This window comes from Acyrthosiphon pisum, chromosome A2, assembly GCF_005508785.2.
Source record: "Acyrthosiphon pisum isolate AL4f chromosome A2, pea_aphid_22Mar2018_4r6ur, whole genome shotgun sequence".
NCBI classification, from domain to species: Eukaryota; Metazoa; Arthropoda; class Insecta; order Hemiptera; family Aphididae; genus Acyrthosiphon; species Acyrthosiphon pisum.
In genome coordinates this window covers 17,591,895-17,615,837 of record NC_042495.1, presented here as the reverse complement: position 1 = coordinate 17,615,837, position 23,943 = coordinate 17,591,895, and the positions used below count along the sequence as shown (strand labels likewise).

General features: G+C 27.2%; 1 protein-coding gene across 1 annotated transcript; it reads right to left on the bottom strand.

Annotated features, from left to right (window-relative positions):
* Nucleotides 1–178: 178 nt before the first annotated feature.
* On the bottom strand, nt 179–2,949 carry LOC100571612 (la protein homolog). The gene is made up of 2 exons (XM_003241172.4): nt 2,346–2,949; nt 179–1,228 (listed from the first exon to the last, which is right to left on the bottom strand). Exon 2 carries the CDS (start codon nt 1,194–1,196, stop codon nt 582–584), a length of 615 nt encoding a protein of 204 aa, XP_003241220.1. The 5' UTR covers nt 1,197–1,228; nt 2,346–2,949; the 3' UTR covers nt 179–581.
* Nucleotides 2,950–23,943: the final 20,994 nt, after the last annotated feature.

Here is a 23,943-nt window from a genome sequence, read left to right as displayed (position 1 = left end):
ATTCATTTTGATAGCTTAATACGTCTTTAACCAATAGAATAAAATATAAATAAAAGTAATTTAACTTTGGCAATATTATAATTTATAATTATGATTCACTATACTACAACTATAATAGTATACCTACTTATACTAGTAATACTACTTACATATTACCTACTAATATTATTAATTATTGAAACATAACAAATGTGACGATTTCATTACACTGCAGTTATTGTTCTTAGATAACTGAATGATTTATTTGAGAATAAAGAAAAATAATAGTATAACAAATTAATGAAATATATATCCATGGACTAGGTATACCTAGCAATACTTATAATCGTCAGATATTTATAACTAAAATAATAACTAACAAGTAATTGCATACAAATGAATAATAATAAAACTAAAATAACTACCTGTGACCGTTTTTACTTAAGTAACAATTGTTGAAAAAAAAATATTAGTTAGAAATAAAATTATATTATATTAGAAAGAAATAAAATGATAATGAAATATAAACTAAATTAAACCTTTATAATGACGTGTGCCCATATTAACGGGTAGTGTGTACGGAGTGTGCCCGCGGACGCATTTTATTCGTAATTAAATGGACTGTACGCTTTATAATCTCCCAAGAAATCACTCTCCCACATACGCTTTATTTCCATGCCGTTGTACTCGACGGATTCTCTTGCCAAAAACTTTTCCGCCTCGTCTTTGGTGCTGAACGTAAAGTAAAGGGAACCCTTAAACGCCTGGGACTTGAACCTCATGGGGGTGGTTTTCGTGATGACGTTGTCGCCAAAGGTGGCGGCAAACTCCAACAGTTCGTCCACGGTGGTCGTCCTCGGGAAACCACTGCAATAAATCGACCGTTGGACGATGTCTTTGAACAGTCGGCGATCGGGGGCGGGCGCGGCGATTTTCGGTTTGCGTCTGATCTTCAAGCCCGTCTCGTCGACTTCCACGATGCTATCGACGGCGTCCTTGACGGCGGACGCGATCACGGCCGAGTCCCTGGTGATGGACTTCAGCATTTTGAACGTCAACAGTACGCTTATCGGCACCCAGCCGTCGTTGAGCCTGATTTTAGCTTGCAGGAACTTATCGTACGGTAAATTGGTGTCGCTGAAATAGAACTCGAGCTGCTTGACGATTCTCGAATCCCTGTCTGCGGCTCCGGTGACGTGTTTAAATGAGGATGCCATTATTGTAGCGATTATACAGTTATAAATATGCCCTTAAAAAATTAAAAATGATTAGAAAACTCAAAAAATGCATTGTAAAAATGACTTTAAATTTATTTAAAAAATATATTAAGAGTGTATTTTTGTGATCTTATTTTTTTAATAGTATTTTAAATAAGTGGTAGATTTCATCGAATTTTACCGTATCCGTCGAATAGGTCACCTATCTATTATAGCTAGACTCGGGTTATCTATATGTATAGGTTTTGACATTTAAATTATTTTCCGATAATATAATATGAATTTCGAGTACCTAATTTATAATCTGTTGTATATATATAAAAATCATGTTGGTGTGTAAGAATCTTATGCTGTACTTGACCAATGACCAGGACCTACGAACGAACGCGACAATATCTCGATGGACTGCGGAAAACTCGTTACTTTAAAATATAACTTAAAGTATAAAGTAGATACATTGTTTTATATTTATTTATATATTGTTACATTTGAATATAACTTCAGTTATAAAGTAAATATGTCTTATGTTTTATTTCAATATATTAATGTATTTATATTTATATTATACTATAAACATAAGCGTGCGCACGGGGTAGTCATGGTAGGCACTTGACTACTCTGCGAACTCCCCCCGCCCACCCTCAATATTCAATATTATTATTATAATTGATAGTCAATCATAAAATAATTTTTTACCACGGTAAATGTAGTTAAATAAGGTTACTATTTTTACACGGGTATAATTAATAATTTTCAAGAAAAATAAATTATGAAAAATAATTATTTTTACATATAGGTAGGTAGTAAATATATTATGTTGAAAACAACCAATTTACAAAACTACCAATTGACTGTACCCCACGGCCCACCATTGCTGGCATTGATGTTAAGAAATTATATTTTTATAGTTTATAATGTTGCATTAATTACTAAAAAATAATTCTTATGCATACCTACTCAATTTTAATATTGTACCCTCTCTATCATCATATCTAAAAACATTTGTGGGCCGTGGTGCCGAAGCTTACGAATCACAACAGACTTAAGCCACCGTAAAAAAAAGCCCAAAACTCCCGAATTCTATACTAAATATAGTTCATATTAGGTATTATTATTAATAATCTTGCATAATTGAAAGTGTTTACCTACTTGTTTCGATGACGGGATCCTCGTGTACTTGCAAACCAAAAATACGATATTGGAGATTGAATGTGGTATATAGGTAGTACGGACAACCGGTAACCGATATATTACTAAAGACAACTTTATAATACAAGTTGATAATTGTATCACCCAGCAATAGACTTATATGACGTGAAAATAATAATAATAATAGCCAACAGGAAAATTAATTGATCACTATTTACATATTATGTGTTCGGAAGTCGACTGCAATCACCTCGTCAGCGCATTTGGGCCAAATAAATTATACTGAACGGACCCAGATAGTATTAGATGTCCGGACCAACAAGACGTATATATTATAATATATAGAAGGCCAGTTTTATGCTAATTCTTTTGGTGTTCGACTTGTCGCTATCGTTTATAAATTACTAGGTACAATAATAAAATACAAGCTCTTATAGTTTGTGTTGATGACGCAGACTTCTAAACTACGATAGACGATAGACCACTTTACTCATATTATAGAGTAATATTGCTCTATGGCTCAAATTACCGAGCTCCCATAGGCCATAAGAGTCAATGTAAATATTGTTGAAGAGTGTATACCTACATCAAGGAACATATAAAAAAATCGTAGAATACTACTTACTTAGATAATAATATATTATTATCATAGACATATAAAACAACATATATTGTTTTATATGTCTATGATTATTATTTATATATAGAGTCTATATATAAATATAGTATATATACTATATACATAATATAGTATTTATCACTGTTTAAGATATCTACAACCGTGGTAGGTATTTATAGGTCTATGATGTTATCATAAATAACTACTTTCGGTTTACGCGTCACTACATGATAATTTATTTTGTCATGCGTCACTAATTGAATATATTGTGATGTATACAAAATGAATTCAATCAATTTCAGTTTAAAATAAATTATCAAATAATATTATGCATAGTAAAATAAATAATCTTTGAAAGTTTAAGTCTTGAAGACATTATAAAAAATTGGCCGAATATTTGTTTTCAATTATACTTATAATAAATCAATTTTAACTCGCGAAAATTCAGTCATGTACCTAGCCACTGCGAAGACAACCGTCAGTCGTCAAAGTACAACGTCATGACAATGGCGCACCGGTTCCTGAATTTTCGTTTTCGGTCACCTAAAACTTTCAACTTAGAACTACCTTGTTCCGTGGCTAAATAAACTATTTAGCCATGTCTAATACGTTATACAATATAAATACAAGTGGTAATAATTAATCAATAGTGGAATGTTATTTGTCTACAAATATATTATGGTTTACTCATAAAATATTTGTTATATAAATGCGGTGAGTGAAATATTTATATATAATATATCTTCTATTTAAAGCACGGCTATAGATAGTACTATATTTAATCATTGTTTAAAGTAACGATTTTTGATCTGTTCTCTTAGAATGGCACAGAAACTTTTTCCATCTGTCTTTATAACTAACAAATCAAAAATGTGTTTATTTTTTTAGTTCTGACCGTTATAAATTAACGGTCAAAACAACAATGATTGCTGTTAATGATTGCTCCAATTTATCTTCAATTGAGCGGAACTATGTTCAACAAAAATTTTAACAATAATTTTAATCCTAATAGATGTCCACCTATCTTAATTTTTATGTTAAGTATACATAAAACATTTCATTAGTGATATAATTAATTTGAACATAGCAATTTTACTAACAAATGTAATTTATAACAGCTTACCTAAAATTTATTAATTGAATATGAGTATCATTAATTTAACAGTTTTCCCTGCTACTAGGTACTTAGTATCCTAAATAATTATTTATAATATTCAAACATTTATAACTTCTTTTAGAGCATCAACACGAACGGCTCAGTAAATGAATTTGAAGAAAATAAGATGAAATATTACAGGTTTAACAAGTAATCATTTTATTTATTAAGAATATGAAATACACTCAGATAACAATTAATATTATATGCGATAGGTTATAATTTATTCATCTCAAAATAATACAACTACATGTCTTCCTAGAAGATTTCCAGAATTTCATTACACTTAACAGTCGATGAATTTGTTTCTAGAGTGGAACTTAGAATCATTAATCTCTAATCAGTATACACATCTTGTATAGGTAAGTTGAAAACAAATTTATTACGCATTTTTAAACTAAATGTTTCATTTTAATATTTTTAGATAATATACTATAATACAAATTTAGGTACACTGAAAAAGGAAACTCTAATATTGAACAATTTCCTATTATTCGAAATATTGCTGGTCAAACAATGCCATATCAAAAATAGCGAGTATCTGCCATAGCGAGAAACTTGTGTGCTCTAATCACAGAGGCTATCCATAACATAGAAATTAAATAAAAATAAAAATATGTATATTATTAAATAGTGATTTTAGGAGCTAATAATAATTTTTAAGGATTGTAAGCAGACCACAACATACGACGTACAAATAACAATATTTTCATCAATATATTATTACAGTACTGTAAAGCCTACATTATAGTTGCTGCCATAGAAATAATATTCATAGAATAGCTCTGCTACAATAACTTATACAATTATACAATTATACAATTCTAAAAGTTGTGTGTATTATATACTACTACACATTTAAATTTTAAATACATAATAAATATACATTAATAGGTATAATTCCTAATACTTATATTATTATAACAGCTGGTCTTCTCAAAATATTTCTAAAATTGAGTTATTTACTAAGGACAATTTTATAGAAACATGAAACATTAAAATTATGATTTTAGAATGTTGAGTATTTAAGGGATCATCATTGCATTTTTAATTTAATGTTTATGATATATTTTCTAGGTTGATATTGACATCCAAAGTAAATATACAGGCATTTCTAAATTAAATTATATTTTTGAAAAATCATTCAATATTACACTTCACAATTCGTCGCCAGGTAATATTTGAAAACTATTTGCATATGTAATGTAAGGTACATTTTGTACCTACTTAAGATTTAATACTAGCTTAGTTTAATCCTCACTAACTAAAGAAATATCAAAATTATAATATTACAAATAAATTATTTCCAATAGGTAGATATTATATTTTGTATTATAATAATATTCCATGATAAAAAAAAAATGGTAAATTCAATATAAAACCATTGAAATATGATTTTATAAATTTATATATAGTATAATCTACATTATTTAGTACCTACCTACAAATACCAGTGTGGGTGATCTTAGAGTTTAACTTTAAATGTTTTTGCTAATATTTATTTGTATGTTTTAAAATAGAAAATTTTTTACATAGTGTATTCATTCCTTTGTTAAAAAATCTACTCATGGTGAATATAGAATAAATGATGGCAGAAAAGGTTTTACCATATACATTGTGAGAGAATTAATTAATAATACATTTGTCATTGTAACAATAACTTCTGTGGACATTGAATCTATAAAATTAGGTTCTTAATAATAATATTTGTAGTGTATTCAGTCAAAAATAACTAATAAGTATTGTTTTAAATTCTAGATAGATATTGACTTTAACAGAATATACTATAAAATTGAAGAAGTGTCTCTAAAAAGCATTAAAATATTGGATGAATGGATAAATAATAATGCCAACAGACCAGATTTAACCAATAGTAAGTACTCCATAAATTATAGTATAAAGTATATTATTTTGATTTAACTGATACACAAAATTTAAATATTCAGAAACTCCTTATAACAAAAATCATAATATTATATAATGATGTAGGTATTGAAGTGTTTGTTCAATTATTACATTTGTTTAATTTTTGGTACCTACACAAATTCACAATATTATAAATTTGTTTAAAGCCGTAGAAATAGAGCCATTATAATAGATAGTAGGTACTTTATCCTTTAGTAATTAAAAGATACTATCTAATAAAGGATAACATTTTAAAATAAATACCTACCTATTGGCAAAGCTGGGAAAAAGTTATTCACTTTTTTCAACTACTTAAAGTGAAATTACTTTAATATAAAAACTAACTAAGTTATAATATAAGTTAGTTTCTGAAATTTACTAAATTCAGGTAAATTGAACAATTGTCAACTGATATTTTGATTAAATATTTCAAATTGGTAGGTAATAACCTTAATTTCTTGGAATGTCAGTCATTAGATTATAGAAAGTTTAACAAAATAAGAAATTGAAAAATTCAACAAATGAAAAAAAACTACAAAAAAATTAGTTAATTATTATTTTTAACGAGTTAGATTAGATTATTTTAAACATTAAATGCAACTAGTTAAGTTACAAAGTGTATATGAATTAAAACTAACTACCTAGTTAGTGCTCAGTATTGCTCATTGAGCAAGTACTATATAGTACCAATATTATTCACTGTAGACACATTTTATAAATAAGATTACATACTATTCAGATAATTTCTAACCATTTTTTATCTTACTGTGTTTTCAGATTCAATTAATAAGATTATTATGTACTCGTTACATAGTCTGCTAATTCGATGATCAAGAAAATTAACATGAAAAGAGAATGGGAAAAAATACTATGTCAATAGTATAGTATAATCAATGATTCCTCAAATGCAATCATAAAATCGAATCAAACACTATTGGATATGAAAGCACTTTTAAAATTAATGGCGCAGAAAGAGGATCATATCTATAGATAATATTTTAAGAGTGAATAGGCCACTGGAACTTAAAACACCTTGCTGGATTGAGAGCACTATATAAAAGCAGTCTCTCTTTTATCCCTACTCCGGACCACGATCCCTTATTTTGTTAAAATAGGAATGGTCTATCCAGTCTTATATTATCTATAGTCCTATCCAGCCATATATATTAAATATTGGTAGTTGGTACATTATTTTATGTGAAATAAATTTTGATATATTTTAATGCAGTCCATTAAAATAATATGCAACTATTTGATTTCATTATACTTACTTTCTATAATAGTCTAATATTTATATTCATTTTTATGTATTATTTAGATTTATTTTACTTTGTTTTTTTAATGTAGTTACAAAGATTTTGTAATTATTAATAATTTTTAGTTAGTAACAACCCTAATTGTTTTTTTAACACATTATTAACATATAGCAATAGATAATTTAATTTGAATATAATTATTTTTGTTGTTAAAAATGCCCCTCCACCCACAGATTTAAATCTATAACGCAGCTATGCATCTAATATATTATATTATATTATAGCAATTATTTACCTACAAATTTTTATTTCTTAAATTTATGTACATTTAACTTTACTCTAGGTATTAAAAATTTTAAAAAAATTGTATACTAATCATGATAATATTATTTTTATAGTTAAATCTGATTATATAAATTATCAATAAACAAAATCATTAAAATATGATGTATGTACTTGGTTATATTTTTGTTAGTGGATCGCGGATTATATGTGTATGTGTACAATGTACATACTTGCGAGTAAATAGTATATCTACATACAAACGATATTTTAACACTTATAAAATTTTTTAGCAAGGAAGCTAGTGGTTTTACAATGGTGTTTTTATATATTTTTTTTATTTAATTTTTTAGCAAATTGGATCAAAATGGTACTTTAAAAAGATCAAATTTTCGACTTTCTCAATAATTATTTAATTCTGCATGTAAAACCACTGACAAATTACGAAAAACCGCTAATCATGGGAATTTAATTTCTAACACTTTGTTTTATGTTTTTCGCCATAGAAACGAATTAAAAATTGTGACAAGTTTAAAAATATTAGGTAATACAACTCACAGGCTATATAATAAATAATAACAATGTTATATAAAATATCCAGACTGACAAAGCGCATCCACTCAGAACCGTTTTTCGTATACAATAATGACATTATAATAATATCATTAAATTTAAATTGAATACAATCCATCTAGTGACCCACTTGTAACCTACTGTACAGTAGAGCAACATCCACTTACCCTCTTTTTTTAATATTATTATTATATACACATGGTATCCATAAGAAATAAAATATTTACATAACCAAATGTTTTTTTTTATAAAATCTTTTTTGGTGGCTGAAAATGAAATATTACGTTCAAACGTGTAACCGTGGAGATACCGCTGACCGTTTGGTATCGACGGAAAAATACACCAAACATATAATTATTAATTTAGTTTAAATTTGTGCAAAATTCCAAATCGATTCTTGTAACTTAACGTCAATATATTAAATACAATTATTGTACATTTTTCAATATCACGCCTACGCCATCTTACCAAAATTGACTGCTAGAATAAACGCAAAATCATTATGGTGACGATGATCAGAAAAATCGTGAAAGCCGGTAATCTCAAAGGTAAGTGAGCACTGTAATTGTCAACGTACCTACCTAATTTTACAACATAGCAGTGCCGATTTGAACATTTTGCGTCCCGACGAAACATAATTTGCACCCCCACCACCGTAAAAAAAAAGTTATTTCTTTAAATATATAATATACATTTATTTATTTTATAATACAATTAACATGTAGGCACACAATAATAATATGTCAATTCTCAATATATTCAATTCCGGATTTAGTTAAATTCCGAGTTAAATTCCTATTGAATAGCCTAGAGCAGGGGTGGCCAGCGAGAAGAGATTCGCGAGCCACCAAATATATTAATAAAACTTGAAGAGCCAAGATGTAGAAAAAAAAGGTCATATTATTATATATTATATTTTTTTTTTTACATCTTGGCTCTTACGAAAATTTACGTCTAATGTTACGTTAAGTTGCAAGCCGCAAAAGTCTATGACGCGAGCCGCGGTTTGGCCACCCCTGGACTAGAGTATAACTATAGGTACTCTGTACGTCATCCAGAAAATAAACGGCTATAGGCAATACCAAAATATACCAATATATATACCTATTAATAATACTAGGTGGTCCGATTCTCGATATTAGTGCCAAACTTTTAATTTTTTAAATACTACACAACTAGTGGCGCACTGAGGATATTTCGGTTTCGAAGGGTTGCGCCACTTATATATACTGGTTAATGAATGTGGGGTTTTTCGATCGTAATTCGTAGGTAATCATTAGGAAATAGAAGTCGGGTGAGCTAAAATTGACAAACATTGAAACATGCATTCAAATCTTTAAGTCGTTTCACTTTTTAAGTTACAATACCTTCCGCATGAGGTATAAAACATAATTCCCTAATAACAAAAAATTATTCATACTATCAAAAATTCATAATTTCAACAAATAAAATCACTACCTACCTAATACAAAAAAATAATAATGGTACGATTTTTAAACCTCAAATTAATAAATTAAATATGTATTATTATTTAAGGTTTATTTTTTATATACTCAATCACAATTTCGATATACCTACAAATTATACATTATGATGTGAAGATTACATAGAAGTGTTGTCAATGGGTGACATATTCATACTAATAACTGAGGTACTAAAAAATTTAATAATTTACATATATGCTTATTAAACCCTAAATTATTGTACAAAGCAAACGATAAAACATTATAATATTATACCTATATTAATGTAATAACATATTATAGTATAATACAACGCATTACAAATAATATAATAATAAAAATACTAATAGGTAGGTACCAAAAATATTGTCGCTGGCTGAAAATAAATAAACATTCAAACGAGATAACCACGGTTACTATAGCAGATCGGTTTATGGACGATGAATAATAAACAAATTTAGTTATTTTGTTTAGCTAAAAACTGTGTATAGGTATTATATTTTATTTCTGTATATCCAGCAAATGTGTTACATTAATTATTCGTAAAAAAATAATTTTTCTTTTTGAATTTCACGATTCTTTATATAGTAGGTATATCCAAAACAAACTACAACCAAAAGCCATAATCTCGTTATGATGACCAGAACTATTGAATAGCCATGAACTCGTAGGTAAGAATAACGAAATTATTAAATTCGGCGATAGTGCTCAATGATCATTATACTAATTATAGACTTATCTCTATCTATCTCTTTCCATATCCAAAATATTTTAAAAATGATTATAACAACGTTTGATTAAATTTTTGAATATAGATACATAACTTTTTTTCTACAAACAAATTTGGAAAAATAAATCAACAAAATATGCACTATAATTATCTTCGAATTTTATTCGTTCTAAAATGTATTGACAGTGACAATAATAAGGTAGGTAATTTGGTTTGTATTCACATTTATAAAAATGATTTTCATTAAAAAATATTAATGTGGTATTCTTAATATTGCTCTAGATGTGTATATTTCATATTATTTTTCAAATAGATTGCAGGTAGTTAAAATTGAAGAAATTTAAACTTGTGAAACTTGAGGAACAGTCATCTTGTTATTTCTTATTTAATATTTTCATAAAATGTTGTCTTATCACTCCTAATATTTCAGGAGATATTATTTGTTTAGTTAGGTAACGATACCTACATTATAGTTTCAATTGAACATAAAATAAATTAATGAACATTGTATTAATTAGTGAATCAATGTACCTATTAATAATATAAAAGCTTGGTTGCTTTCTCTAGAACTGAATATTATTAAAAAATCTAAATATATTTTTTTTAAGTATATATTAGAAAATTTGATTAAAAAATATCACTGTACATAATTTTTAAATTTTTAACTGTTTTTAATTTGAAAAAGTTATTATTTATTAAATTAAAATAATTAGGTATTATTTTTGATCAAAACTTTAAATGGAAACATCATATTATAATACATAATGCTTGTAATTTAATTAGAAAACTATTTTATAAATCCAAAGTATAATCTGAGCACAAATGTAATATAATAATTTACAGTTTATCACTTACCTATATAATACTAGGCGTAAAATTCAATCAATCATCAGACATACATTTGTTCAACAGGGTCCAATTAATATTATGGTGCTAAATTATGTAAATATTTGTAACTAGATTTAAAAACATTTAAATCGTTTGAACATTTTTTGTTTTATTGGGATGTTCTATATTTATAAAATTTAATTGGATCAAAAAATGAATGATTTTAATGATTTTATTATGTACCCATCTAAATTTGTATTTTTATATTTACGATAATTTAATATTTATTATTCATCAATATAAATTGTTACTATTGTTTTTAATACCTACACGGCAATATTAGTGCTGAACATATTTTTTTTAATTCATCACAACAACAAGTGAGCACACTGTTGTTTCATGTCATAACAATTTTTAAAATGAAACTTTTTTAGTGCATATTTTCGCATATTATTTTGACATTTACCAATTTTTTTTTTGTTTTACAATTTCAATAGCATTTTTCATCTTTTAATGCATACTTCGATGCTTTATTAGAAATTTTTGAAATATATACTAATGTAATAATAGGAGAAAATTATTATACTTTTATTGTTCCGATTAATATCAAAATAAATTAATGGATATACTTGTATCTTATATCTTAAAAAGCTGTAAAAACTTGGTTTTGATATATACTTAAAACACCCCCCCCCTCCCATTTCATAATCCTGGCTACGCCACTGTGTAGATATAATCAGTTTTCCCAAACATGATCTTAGATCAATAATCAGTGAAATAAAATATGTATACCAAGACAAGAAAATATCGATTACGACCATTGACCATTGACTTTATTTCAAAAAAATGAAGAAAAGTATCTATACTAGAGTTCCATAATTTTAAATACATTGTTTTTAATTAAACGTTAAAAAAATAAAATTTTTTTGTTAATTTTTTTATGTATAATTAAGATTTTTTAGCGCTTATTTGGTTGGTTTTTAATGCTTATAAATCCACGCTCTAGTTATAACTTATTTTGATTTGATTAAAATATTATAAGTTATAACTATATTAAGTTATAACTATAACTATATAATATCAAAAGATTTATTTGATAAGAAATTAATATGATAAATTATAAAATTTTGAAAATTTTCATGTTTTTGAAAATTTTCACCAAAAAAAATTTTCATGAAAATTTACATCACTATGTATACACACAATAACATTTTAAAATATACTTAGTATTTCATATATTATACATAGGCTGACGGACCATCAATTTTGTTAATTCTACTAAAATCAAAACAGCCCTTCTTTCACTTTGTAAAAATGCATTTTCAATATCATATCTAGACATTATGCCGAACAATAATGTGTCAAATAGTAATGACAAGATTGACAAGACAACTATTGTTGAAACTGAAGCACATTTAGTATCTAGTGTAAAACGCACTATCGCCCCAATAGTACATTATTGATTGAAACACCGGTCTTAAAATATACTTCCGGGGGGAAAGCACGATTGCTTAAAGTAGACTCGATTAAAATTGAAACACGCTCCCTTTCACACTCCAGAGCCGGGGAAAAAAGAAAAATTTTACCGCCTGAGGATCGCGACAAAAAGTTTAAAAAGGAACAAAGGACAATTATTATTTCAAACAGTATTTATTAATATATTATAATTTTTACAGGGAAAGTTTGGAAAACCGTGTATTAAAAGATCGATGTACGTACGCGATGTCACGGAAGACGATAATGTCACCTCGGCTCATTTACGTAAAAAACTTAATAAAGGTCGATTATTATATTATAATTCAGTATTTATTAATATACCTTAATTTTTACAGGGAAAGTATGGAAAACCACCCATTAAAGGAACGATGTATATACCCGATTTCAAGGAAGAAAGTAAGGTCCCCTGTTCACTACCTATGATGTGTAGACATATATTTTCTAGTTGGCTACATACTCAAGTAATCGTGCTTATATTCTGAAATTGGTATGAAATAATAAGATGTTTTCGAAAATCTGCTAGTCAATTTTCGAAATTGGTGGGTGATTTCACAAAATTATATAACCTTTATTTAAGTAAAAATTATAATTAAATTCCAAAGTTTTAATAAAATTCATACTAAATTGAATATTATTTTATTTATATCTGAGAAAAGATAGATACGCTATGAAAATTGTTTCAATTTATTTACTTAAAAATGTATTGTTATAACAGAAAATCAAAAAAAATATAGTAGTATTATATTTCTCTTATAAGAGAAAACGGTATATTATAATGAAAAAATTTGAAATTAACTTGCATAATATTTCTTATAAAAGATGATGTGTAGACATATATTTTCTAGTTATCTATCAATTAATTATAGAATAAATAAATTAAATATCTTTATTTAAGTAAAAATATAATTATATTTCACAGTTTTAATAAATTTCATACTAAATCGAAAATTATTTTCATTAAATTTGATATAAGATGGGTACGCTATTAAAATACTATTAATTGCTTTACTTAAAAATGTATATATGTTTACTATCTAAAAATCAAAAATAATGGGTATATTCAAGGCGTATAAAAATAGAGACAATAGTTTTATTTAACTATTTAGGATTAGTTTAAAACATTTAAATTGAGTAAATAGTATCGTGAGGTTTTTTATCAAAATAAAACACTGGAAAGTATCAGAAAGACAAATTTAAATTAAATATTTGAATTAAATTTATAATTAAAATTTGGTATAAATTATTTTTCTTAAATTTATATTAATTAAAGCTCAGATATTATATTCTACTAAACATTGTTCAACACACCAACGACTCTAAACTGGTAGACTGTGGATTTCACCAAGTTAAAAATATCGACTCCATTGAACGTCTCCGGTGCCCATAAGTATTTGGTGGTGAGACTATTTGTCAATATTGCATTGACGATAAAACTGTTAGACAGGACTTTGGCTGTCATTAATTGCAGGGAGTCTTTAAAAGCAGTTTCCGAAACTTGAGTAAAAGTTCGCTTCCCTAGTGTACCTCTACAGTTTTTAGTCACCATCTAGATTTGTATAATACGGGTACCTACTAGTTGATGATTATAATTTATATCATAGTTTAAAGCGTATTACACTTTCATAAATCAATCTTTAAAAAACCATATTATATTTATTATTAAACACAAAATTCGTAGGAATAGATTACCAGTTACTAAAATATTTGGACTATTGGATTATGATCATTTTTTTTTAATGATTTTCATGAATATAAAATAGATTAAATATTCGATCTATTTCCATGGATCTATAATATTGTATTTTTTATACTTGGATAATTTTAAAAAGAAAATTATAAAATATGTTGATTACATAATTATCTAAAATGTTCAAATCATTTTATCTTACAAAGCCATTTTAATGCACTTAATCCTTAGTACACAAAGTAAAAAAGGTGGGTAAGTGGATGTCGCTCTGCTGTACAGTAGATTACAAGTGTGTCACTGTATAATGGATGGTATTAAATTTGAATTCAATGATATAATATCATTGTATAAGAAAAACGATTCTGAGCGGAGACGGTATGTCAGTCTAGGTATAAGACATAATATTATATATGGTATTAAAACAAAATTAACCTATAATAGGTACCTATAATAAATTCCAAATTAATCATATCACAATATCCATTAGGTACTTATAACGCGTTATACAATATGTAATTTCGTCCAAATTTGAACTTAAAATGACTATAAAAGTAAACTGTGTAAATGTATTTTTTAGATTTCTTTGTAACAGAATTAATTACTTACGTGGAATCTTTTTCTAAATTATCAATTCTTAGATACAAAAGTTCAACATTTTATAAATTTTTAACTACAAAATATTTATTCAAATTAAAATTTGATAAATTTTGTCAAAATTCGATCTTTAAATGCTTATAAAAAAAAATTGTGCATATGTATTTTTAATATTTTTCAACTGATATTGTAACAATATATCAGGAGCTTTGTATTAAATTTATACACTTTTTGGCCCAACAGATAAAACTTTATTGATATTTATAGATAAAAACTAAAAAAAATTAAAACTGAAAATGTCCGTAAACAGCTCAAAAAGAGTCAAAATATTTTCAAAATTTTATGGTGTTTAGAAAATGCTAATATAAACATTCAGTGAAATTTTCATGTATTTGCAGTTATTTGTTTTTGAATTACAACAAAATAAGGAAATCGCTACATGAGAAATTGAGTGAATATCCAATGTTGTAAAAATTTGAATTTCAAACGATCATAAAAATTTAATTTGACTTTCTTATAGATATTTTTTGTTTGATAAAGGTAGATAATCTTATAAGGAATTTTATTGATATTTTTAGAAAAAAAACTAGAAAAAAATGAAAACTGACAATGTCCGTAAAGAGCTCAAAATATTTTGAAAATGTTATGGTGTATAGAAAATGCTAATATAAACATTCAGTCAAAATTTCATGTATCTACGGTCATTTTTTTTAAAGTTACACCAAAAACCAAATTCAATTTTGTGAAAAATCGATTTTGCGTAATAATTCCCGTTTTTCCTTAATTTTTCTTTGGGTTTTCTTGGCGCTTTTGAAAATTACTGGGAATAAAAGTTTTAATTCAAATATTTAGACATTTATGTAGGTACTATTTATTATAATGTATCTACCTACCTACCTAGTAAGTATAAATTTTTTTTTCATAATCTAAGTAAATAGGTTCTAAATAAAAGTATTTTCGTTTTTCGCACTTAACCTATATTACCACTGATTAAGATACTTTTAATTTGTTTCAATACAAGGACTTAGGACCGGTTAAATAAATGTTTTATAAAACATGAGTTATAATGTGTTCTGTATTTTAAAATTACTCATTAAAATAAAATGTATTTTGTATTTTAAGACAATTTTTGAAAATTTTTCGCCAATTCCTGCTTTACACTCTTATTGTTATTGTTTATGTTGTACAACACATGAGCGTGTTACCTATCGATATTTCTTGAAAACAATTTTCTCATACTTACTCACTTCACGTTAATTGGGTCTGTTCAAACTATAATATTATTAACAGTGTGTCGGTGTACATAGCCGTTTTAGTTATAAGTATAAAATCTATATTATAAGTGATGAATAAAAAAAAAAATTTATATTCTATTCTATCCTATAATAATGATATAGAGAATGTCGAAAATACAAAATAATACACAGTAATGCTTAGCATATACTAAAAACAATATAATTTTAAATAATAACAATGCGCACACAATTATTAATAGGTAATAAAAAATGCGGCGATTTACGCCCTCGTAATTTTCCTTTGAAAAATAATATGAGCGTCCGCGGTGATTAGTACACACGGCAACAAAAAAAACAATGGTAATATAAGTGTGACGATTCGCACCCACGATATAATAATGATTTGGCGATTTGCGCCTTACACAATAAATATTAATAATACGCACTTAGCACTTGGAGCTTACCAGCTACTAAAAACTTGGCGATTAGCGCCTACGATAATAATAATGCGAATATAACTTATAACAATTTGCGGCGATTCGCGCACGTACAAGTAATATTTGTAACGAACTGATGGAATAGGCGGCCGGGTTAATTGCTCTCGTTCCAGCTAGACGGCGACGGGTGGTATCGAGTATTCGAGTCGCGCACAATCTACAATCTACATATTATATAATAATTCACAAAGACAAAATAATTTATACAAAAATAACGAAGATAATAATATGTGACTGTGTGTGTGTGTGTGTGTGTGTGTGTGTCAGTGGCGATGTCTACATCGCTATTGTCGCGGCGGCGACATTGTGAATTACCTAATTCTTATTTTTTTTAAATGTTCTCATGATTTTTTTACATAATGCATATTTTGAGTGCATAATTTAAAAATGTTAGGGCATATAAATGCATATTTTCGAACTTTTTAGTGCATATTTTAATGCATATTTTGACAATTTTTAGTGTATGAAGTAATGAGCCCTGATAATAATATATAGTTATACAACATAAAAAAGCAGGTAAGTGGATGTCACTCTGCTGTATAGTAGATTACGAGTGGGTCATTGTATAATAGATTGTATTGTATAAGTTGAATTAATATTATAATATTATAATTTTTTATTCGTTTCTATGGTGATAAACAGATCGTTAGAAATAAAATCTCATTTTTAGCGTTTTTTCGTAATTTTTTGGTGGTTTTTCCCGTGGTATTAAAAAAAACAAAAAATTATCATCTTGATCCAATTTGATAAAAGATAAGGTACTATATGCTGAGATCGAAGCTTCTAGTAGAAATTTTGTATGCAGGTTATAAAAAAAAAATAAATAAATAAACAACATTGTAAAACCAATATAAACCAAAAATTGATAACTTCAGAAGTTGTATAGGATTCAAAAAACGAATTAACAGTAGGAACAACATTTATTATTATTAAGTATTTCTATTTTAGTTAAATCGTATTTGTATTTTAATTTTTTAGGAAATTTAAATTTTTACCTTTTCAATGCACCAACAATATTAAATTTCCAATGGAACAAGATACTGAAGTTAAAAATCGAAGCATTATTTCGACTACTTATCGTGTACAAAGACACACAAAAAAAAACACACCATTGTAAAATCAGTACATTCATCGACCATTTTTTTACTCAGAATATAAAATTTCATATGCCATTTTTAATGATTATAAAAAATAGAAAAGTAATATTTGTTTATCAAAATAATAATCGTAATTTCTTTTGATTTTTTTAAACGTACATAATATTCAATATAAATATACGGATATACAGTAGATAAAGTGTAAACATAAATATAGGTAGGTGCTTACTACCTAATGTTAAATGCATTATCATATAATATAATATAATATAAGAAATACGTAATAAAAAAGGTGGGTAAGTGGATGTCGCTCTGCTGTACAGTACGTTTCAAGTGTGTCACTGTATAATAGATGGTGTTCAATTTGAATTCAGTGATATAATATCGTTTTATGTGAAAACGATTCTGAGTTGTGATAGTTTATGTCAGTGAGGATATTTTATATTATTAAATATTTATATTGTTATTACTTATTTTTAATACGGTAATTGGTAAGTTACCGTGGTCAAAAATTAAGAAAAAAATTCAATAAAATGATTCACATATTTTTTACTTCTGACCTTAAAAACAACTCTTTTTTTTAGTCTCTCTTTTTTAAACATCTTACACAATTGTTTAAAAATAATTTAATAACAAGACGTGATATATATATAAATATTATATTTATTCTATATTATATTATTAACTTAATTATTATTTAAGTTATAAGTAATTTTATGTAGTCCACCATGTCACCGTGATGTGTCCATGTCCTGTTTATTAAGAATATCATACGTTTAATCATTATAATATACATAATATAGGTATTTTAAATTCATCATTTTCTGTTCTATGTATATAATGGAAACATTCATTCATTAACTTATTATCTACTTTAGCAATGTCGTAGCGAGTAAAATGTCCATGTCTAATAAGTCATAATATGAAATAACGAATTGAACAAAATTTGGGTCATATAGAGTTGGTACATTTAACGAGGAACGAAGTGCACATGGTCAGCTAGTTATTAATGTAATATTATTAAATAAATAATAAATGATATTATATATTATATTATTATAAGCGTGTAAATATCTTGACACCTAATTATAATAATATTAAACACTCGTGTTTACATCTATGTTTGCGCTTATATATTATATACAAGTTAACGCACACTAATTGCCTCCCGACTTCAAAAAGGTCAATCATTATTATACGAACTGCTTCCCGACTATATACGAATTACCTGGAAGAAGATTCGGTTCCGGTCTGTACGTATCTCGGTCGATCGAGCCAGATCCGATCAACACCTGTATTATAGTAGATAGATATTGTAACTGCCGGTCACATAATATTATGACTGTCGAAAAATCATTGGCTTCCGTAATTATTAATGGAATATTATTAAATAAAAAATAAATAATATTTTGTTATATTATTATAAGCGTGTAAATATCTTGACACCTAACATAATACCATTACACATTCGTGTTTACGTCTATGGTTGTGCTTATAATATATAATATACTAGTTTAGCCATATTATAGGTTTAGTATAGTTTTAATCTTATTCTTAACATATTATAAAACAAAGTCCCTTTTTCTGTCTGTATATGCTTAGATCTTTAAAACTACGCAACGGATTTTGATGTGGTTATTTTTAATTGATAGAGTGATTCAAGAGCACATTTTATATGTATATAACAGGGACAAATTAATAATCGGTTTTGATGATTTATCTTGACCGTAACCAGAGCGAGAGAAATAAAACAAGAGAGTGGTTTTCATTCCCGAGATTGAAACCCATGATTATTTGAACGGTAACCAAAACCGAAACCGTTTTTTTTTTGCTCAGTGGTCAACTGGTTTTTAAATTAAACGATTAATGATACTTATATTTTTTAATATTTTAGAAATATTCGAACATGAAATGAGAGTTGATATTCAGTGAATATAACAGTTAGACAATAAAATTCTCTGTAGATATAATAAATATAAATTGAATTCCATTTTGTTATTTATATACTATTAGGTATAATATATTATAATATATACCTAATATATTATATTTTTTTTTTTCGTGTTTTGTGAATGTTAACAATGAATTATGTTATGTATTTATATTTAATAAAAGTAAATGGTAATTACTACTTATGGCTTATTGTATGCTCAAATATAGGTACCTACCTAACTTCTAGTTGATGAAACTTTATATTAAAATGAAATTTACATACGTAGGATAATTTAAATGTATTTTTTTTTTATTTACTAAATCATATTATATATTATTATTTATATGCATTTTATATACTAAAAACAAAATTTTATAAATGAAAAAAATATCACTGATATAATATATTAACAGTAATTGATTGAAAATATATATTATTTAATTGATACTATGATTTTTTTGTTGTAACTACAAATAATTCTAGTAAAAATATTGCTAAATTTGTTGCTATTAATATTGAGTAAATTTGATCCGTGGATGGTTTTTACTAGGGGCCACTTTGGTAAACTCTCACAATAATATATACGATACCTAATAAAATCAAAGATGTAAAGCTACCTAGATTAATAATTAAGCAAGATGCGCATAAATTAGAAAAAAAATCATGAAATAGCACATTCGCTAGATTATATACGAAATGAAATTGATAGTGAAATATTAAAACAATCGGGACAGCTAGAAGTCAGCAATACGCGTTATTATTTACTATATTTAACGTTGGGATTAATAGTGTTCTCAATAATGTTAGTAATTTTTATATATATATAACGTATAAGTACAAACTAACCACGTCGAGACAACCATATTATGAATTGGTAACCATTCGTAAAAATAGATTTTATTCAGGAAAAACTAGAAGGGAACCAAAAATGAATAAATTGGACAAAGTAGAAGTACAAATAGAGGGGGAGGATGTACCACCCCCAATAAAATAAAATAAAATAAAATAAAATATAAAGGAGTAAAATAAAATAAATATGATAAAATATATAATAATAAAATAAGTAATAAGATATAAATAACCAATATGAATTAACGAGCTAAGAGTAAAATTTATTAAAAAAAAAAAAAATTATTATAGGAATTAACGAAAAAAAATATAAGTAATAATTTATATAGAATAAGTTATGTTTAAATGTATTAACGAATTTTGGATTGAATAGATAAGATAAAAGCACGCGATAATAAAAAAAAAATAATATAGTGAATAGAAATACAATTTATAATACAAATGAATATAGGAATTAAAATAAATAAAAAAATAAAAAAAAAATGAAAAAAAAAAGGTAAAATTTAGGGTCAAATTTTTATTAATAAAGTAATAGTAAGGGATAACAAATATAAGAAAAATAACTTAATGGAATAATACATATAAAAATAAGGATTAAAAGTAGATTAATATTGTTAATATGGTGTTGGGAAAATACTTAATGATATATATATTATGTATCACATAAAATGAAATATATATTGGAATATTAACACTAAGATAAGATTATTATTGTAAAACTAAAGAGAAATATTGTTAAAATACTAACATAAATAAAAACTGATTGTAATGTATACTTATTATGATTATAATAATTATAATATATTGTGGATTGTACTTTGTATCTTTGGTAATAATAATTGACATATGTAACAAGAAATATGTTGTGGATTGTACTACATATTCTTGAAAATAGTAATGTATCTAAATTATATAATTGTAACCAAACATATGTAAACATAAAAATGTAATAATCGATAAATGTAAACTTTTAAGAAGGTGCTCGAAGTGACGGAGAATTAAATTGAGTTAATTTTTCTCGGTTAGGCGATAAAAATGAACTTTTCAGGGGGGATGTGTAACGGATAGTAACCATTTACTCACAACACATAAATATTATTATATGAATAGATAAATTAGGAATAGCGAGTGGGTAAACGACCTCCTTAAACAATTTTGGCAATACCCAAAATTGTTAATATACGAATACAATAGAAGGTCAATCATGTAGTCAAAATAACCGAGTGGGTAATCGCGAGCCATATTATATTTTCTAAAAACACAAATCACGTATCAGTTGACAGGATATGGAGATTGCCAAAGCTACGAGTAGATGTACGCGACATATAGACCAGGATGTGGTAACTGATAAATATTTAGCAATTCGCAGAAAAGATGGCTTTCTGCACAACAACACAGATAATAAATTAGCTGTCAGCACATTATGGCGAATACTCAGATTAGATAGGAATATTGCAAATGCGTAGGTTGAGTCGATGGTCACACAGACCACATCCGGTAGAGACAAGATAGCGAATCGATAGGCAGGGGGAGCAGGGACCCGAATATAAAAGGGAGCCTGAAACAGCCTGTATTTAGACGTGTCTACTCCAGAGCACAACAAGCACCTTCACGTCACTCTGTGTATTATCTGGTCATTTGGACTTAGACAAAATTACTGAAGAACATTTAAATAAACTACAAAGTATCTTTTCATCTGTCTACAATTATTTATAAACTACCCCGTCAACATCTTCATCATCAACACAAGTGGTCTTGCTTCCTGCAAAAACATAATATACTCGTAGTTAACGACTATCAGAATATCACTCTGACCAGCCCCAACGACGAGAATATTACACGCTCGTACAAATTTAATTCGACTTTCTAATAGACATTTTTTTTTTTTTGATAAATGTAGACAATATTATGAGGAATCTTGTATTAAATTTCTCAAATCTTAGATATAAAAAGAAAAATGTTAACGAATTCTTAACCGAAAATAATTTACAAATTTTCTTGATTTTTATAATATATTTTGTCAATTTTTGAACTTTAAATGCTAATATAAAAAAACTGTGACTAAGGATTTTTAATATTTTCAAATGTTACTACGTGATTTAGGATATAATTAATATTATTATAATGTCGTTTAGTCGTTGTATCATTTTGTATAAGTTTCCTCGCCACCTTTGCAAGTGAAATGACATAATATAATATCGTCCATGTTGTCTTGCATGAGGTATTATACGTGGTGCGTTTTTTTTATTGTGGTATCCCCGGTAGGCCTAATCCACGTGGTAAGCGAGAACGCGCGAACACCGATCGACTTCAATAATAATTAATTTTATAAAATGTTATTTTTTTTGAAAGAAGATAAAGACAAATAAATATCCAATTATACGTTGAATATACCTATACCTATAGGCTTTAATTTTAATTTCAATGATTTTTTAATTTTGTCACAGCACGGCATTCGCCCGTTTCCAGCTTAGGTACTTGTGTTGAATTTAAGTGTGGTTTTGCCTCAACAGCGAAGCTGTGGCGTTGAAGGATTTTTCGTATTAATTTATCACATGGTATTTTAAGTCCAGGAAGTCAAAATGAGTTAAAATGTTTCGGGTCTCATTTATTAGAAACCGGGTAAAAAATGTTACGCGCGGGTGATGGATAAATTATGGGGTTTGAGTTCAAAAGCGGGTAAAATTGTTTGCAGGTTTCGCGTCCGAAATCGGGTACAATTGTTAGCGGGCTAACGGTGCGGGGGCTATAAAAGAGAGTTAAGTAGATGTGGGTTATGGGTTTTGCGTTCAAAACCGGGTAAAATTGTTTGCAGGTTTCGCGTCCGAAATCGGGTACAATTTCTAGCGGGATATATAAGGGGATGGGGAAAGAAACGGGGTTAATGTGGGTTATGGGTTTTGCGTTCAAAACCGGGTAAAATTGTTTGCAGGTTTCGCGTCGGAATCCGGGTACAATTTCTAGCGGGATATATAAGGGGATGGGGAAAGAAAGGGGGTCAATGTGGGTTATGGGTTTTGCGTTCAAAACCGGGTAAAATTGTTTGCAGGTTTCGCGTCCGAAACCGGGTACAATTGTTAGCGGGCTAAGGGTGCGTGGGTTATAATAGCGTGTCAAATAAATGTGGGTAATTATGGGTTTTGCGTTCAAAACCGGGTAAAATTGTTTGCAGGTTTCGCGTCCGAATCCGGGTACAATTTCTAGCGGAAAATATAAGGGAATGGGGAAAGAAAGCAGGTCGATGTGGGTACGGGTATAAGGTAAAAAAAAAAACAGGACAAATGAACGTGATTTGTGGGTTTTACGTGAAAACTGGGTAAAATTGTTTGCGGGTGGTGGATTACGAGCATGGGATTTTTGAAAATGGGTACAGTTGTTGGGTTTTACTCCTTGGATT

Excerpts from the sequence above, each read along its gene's own strand:
- LOC100571612 (XM_003241172.4), bottom strand. The coding sequence starts at position 1,196 with ATGGCATCCTCATTTAAACACGTCACCGGAGCCGCAGACAGGGATTCG.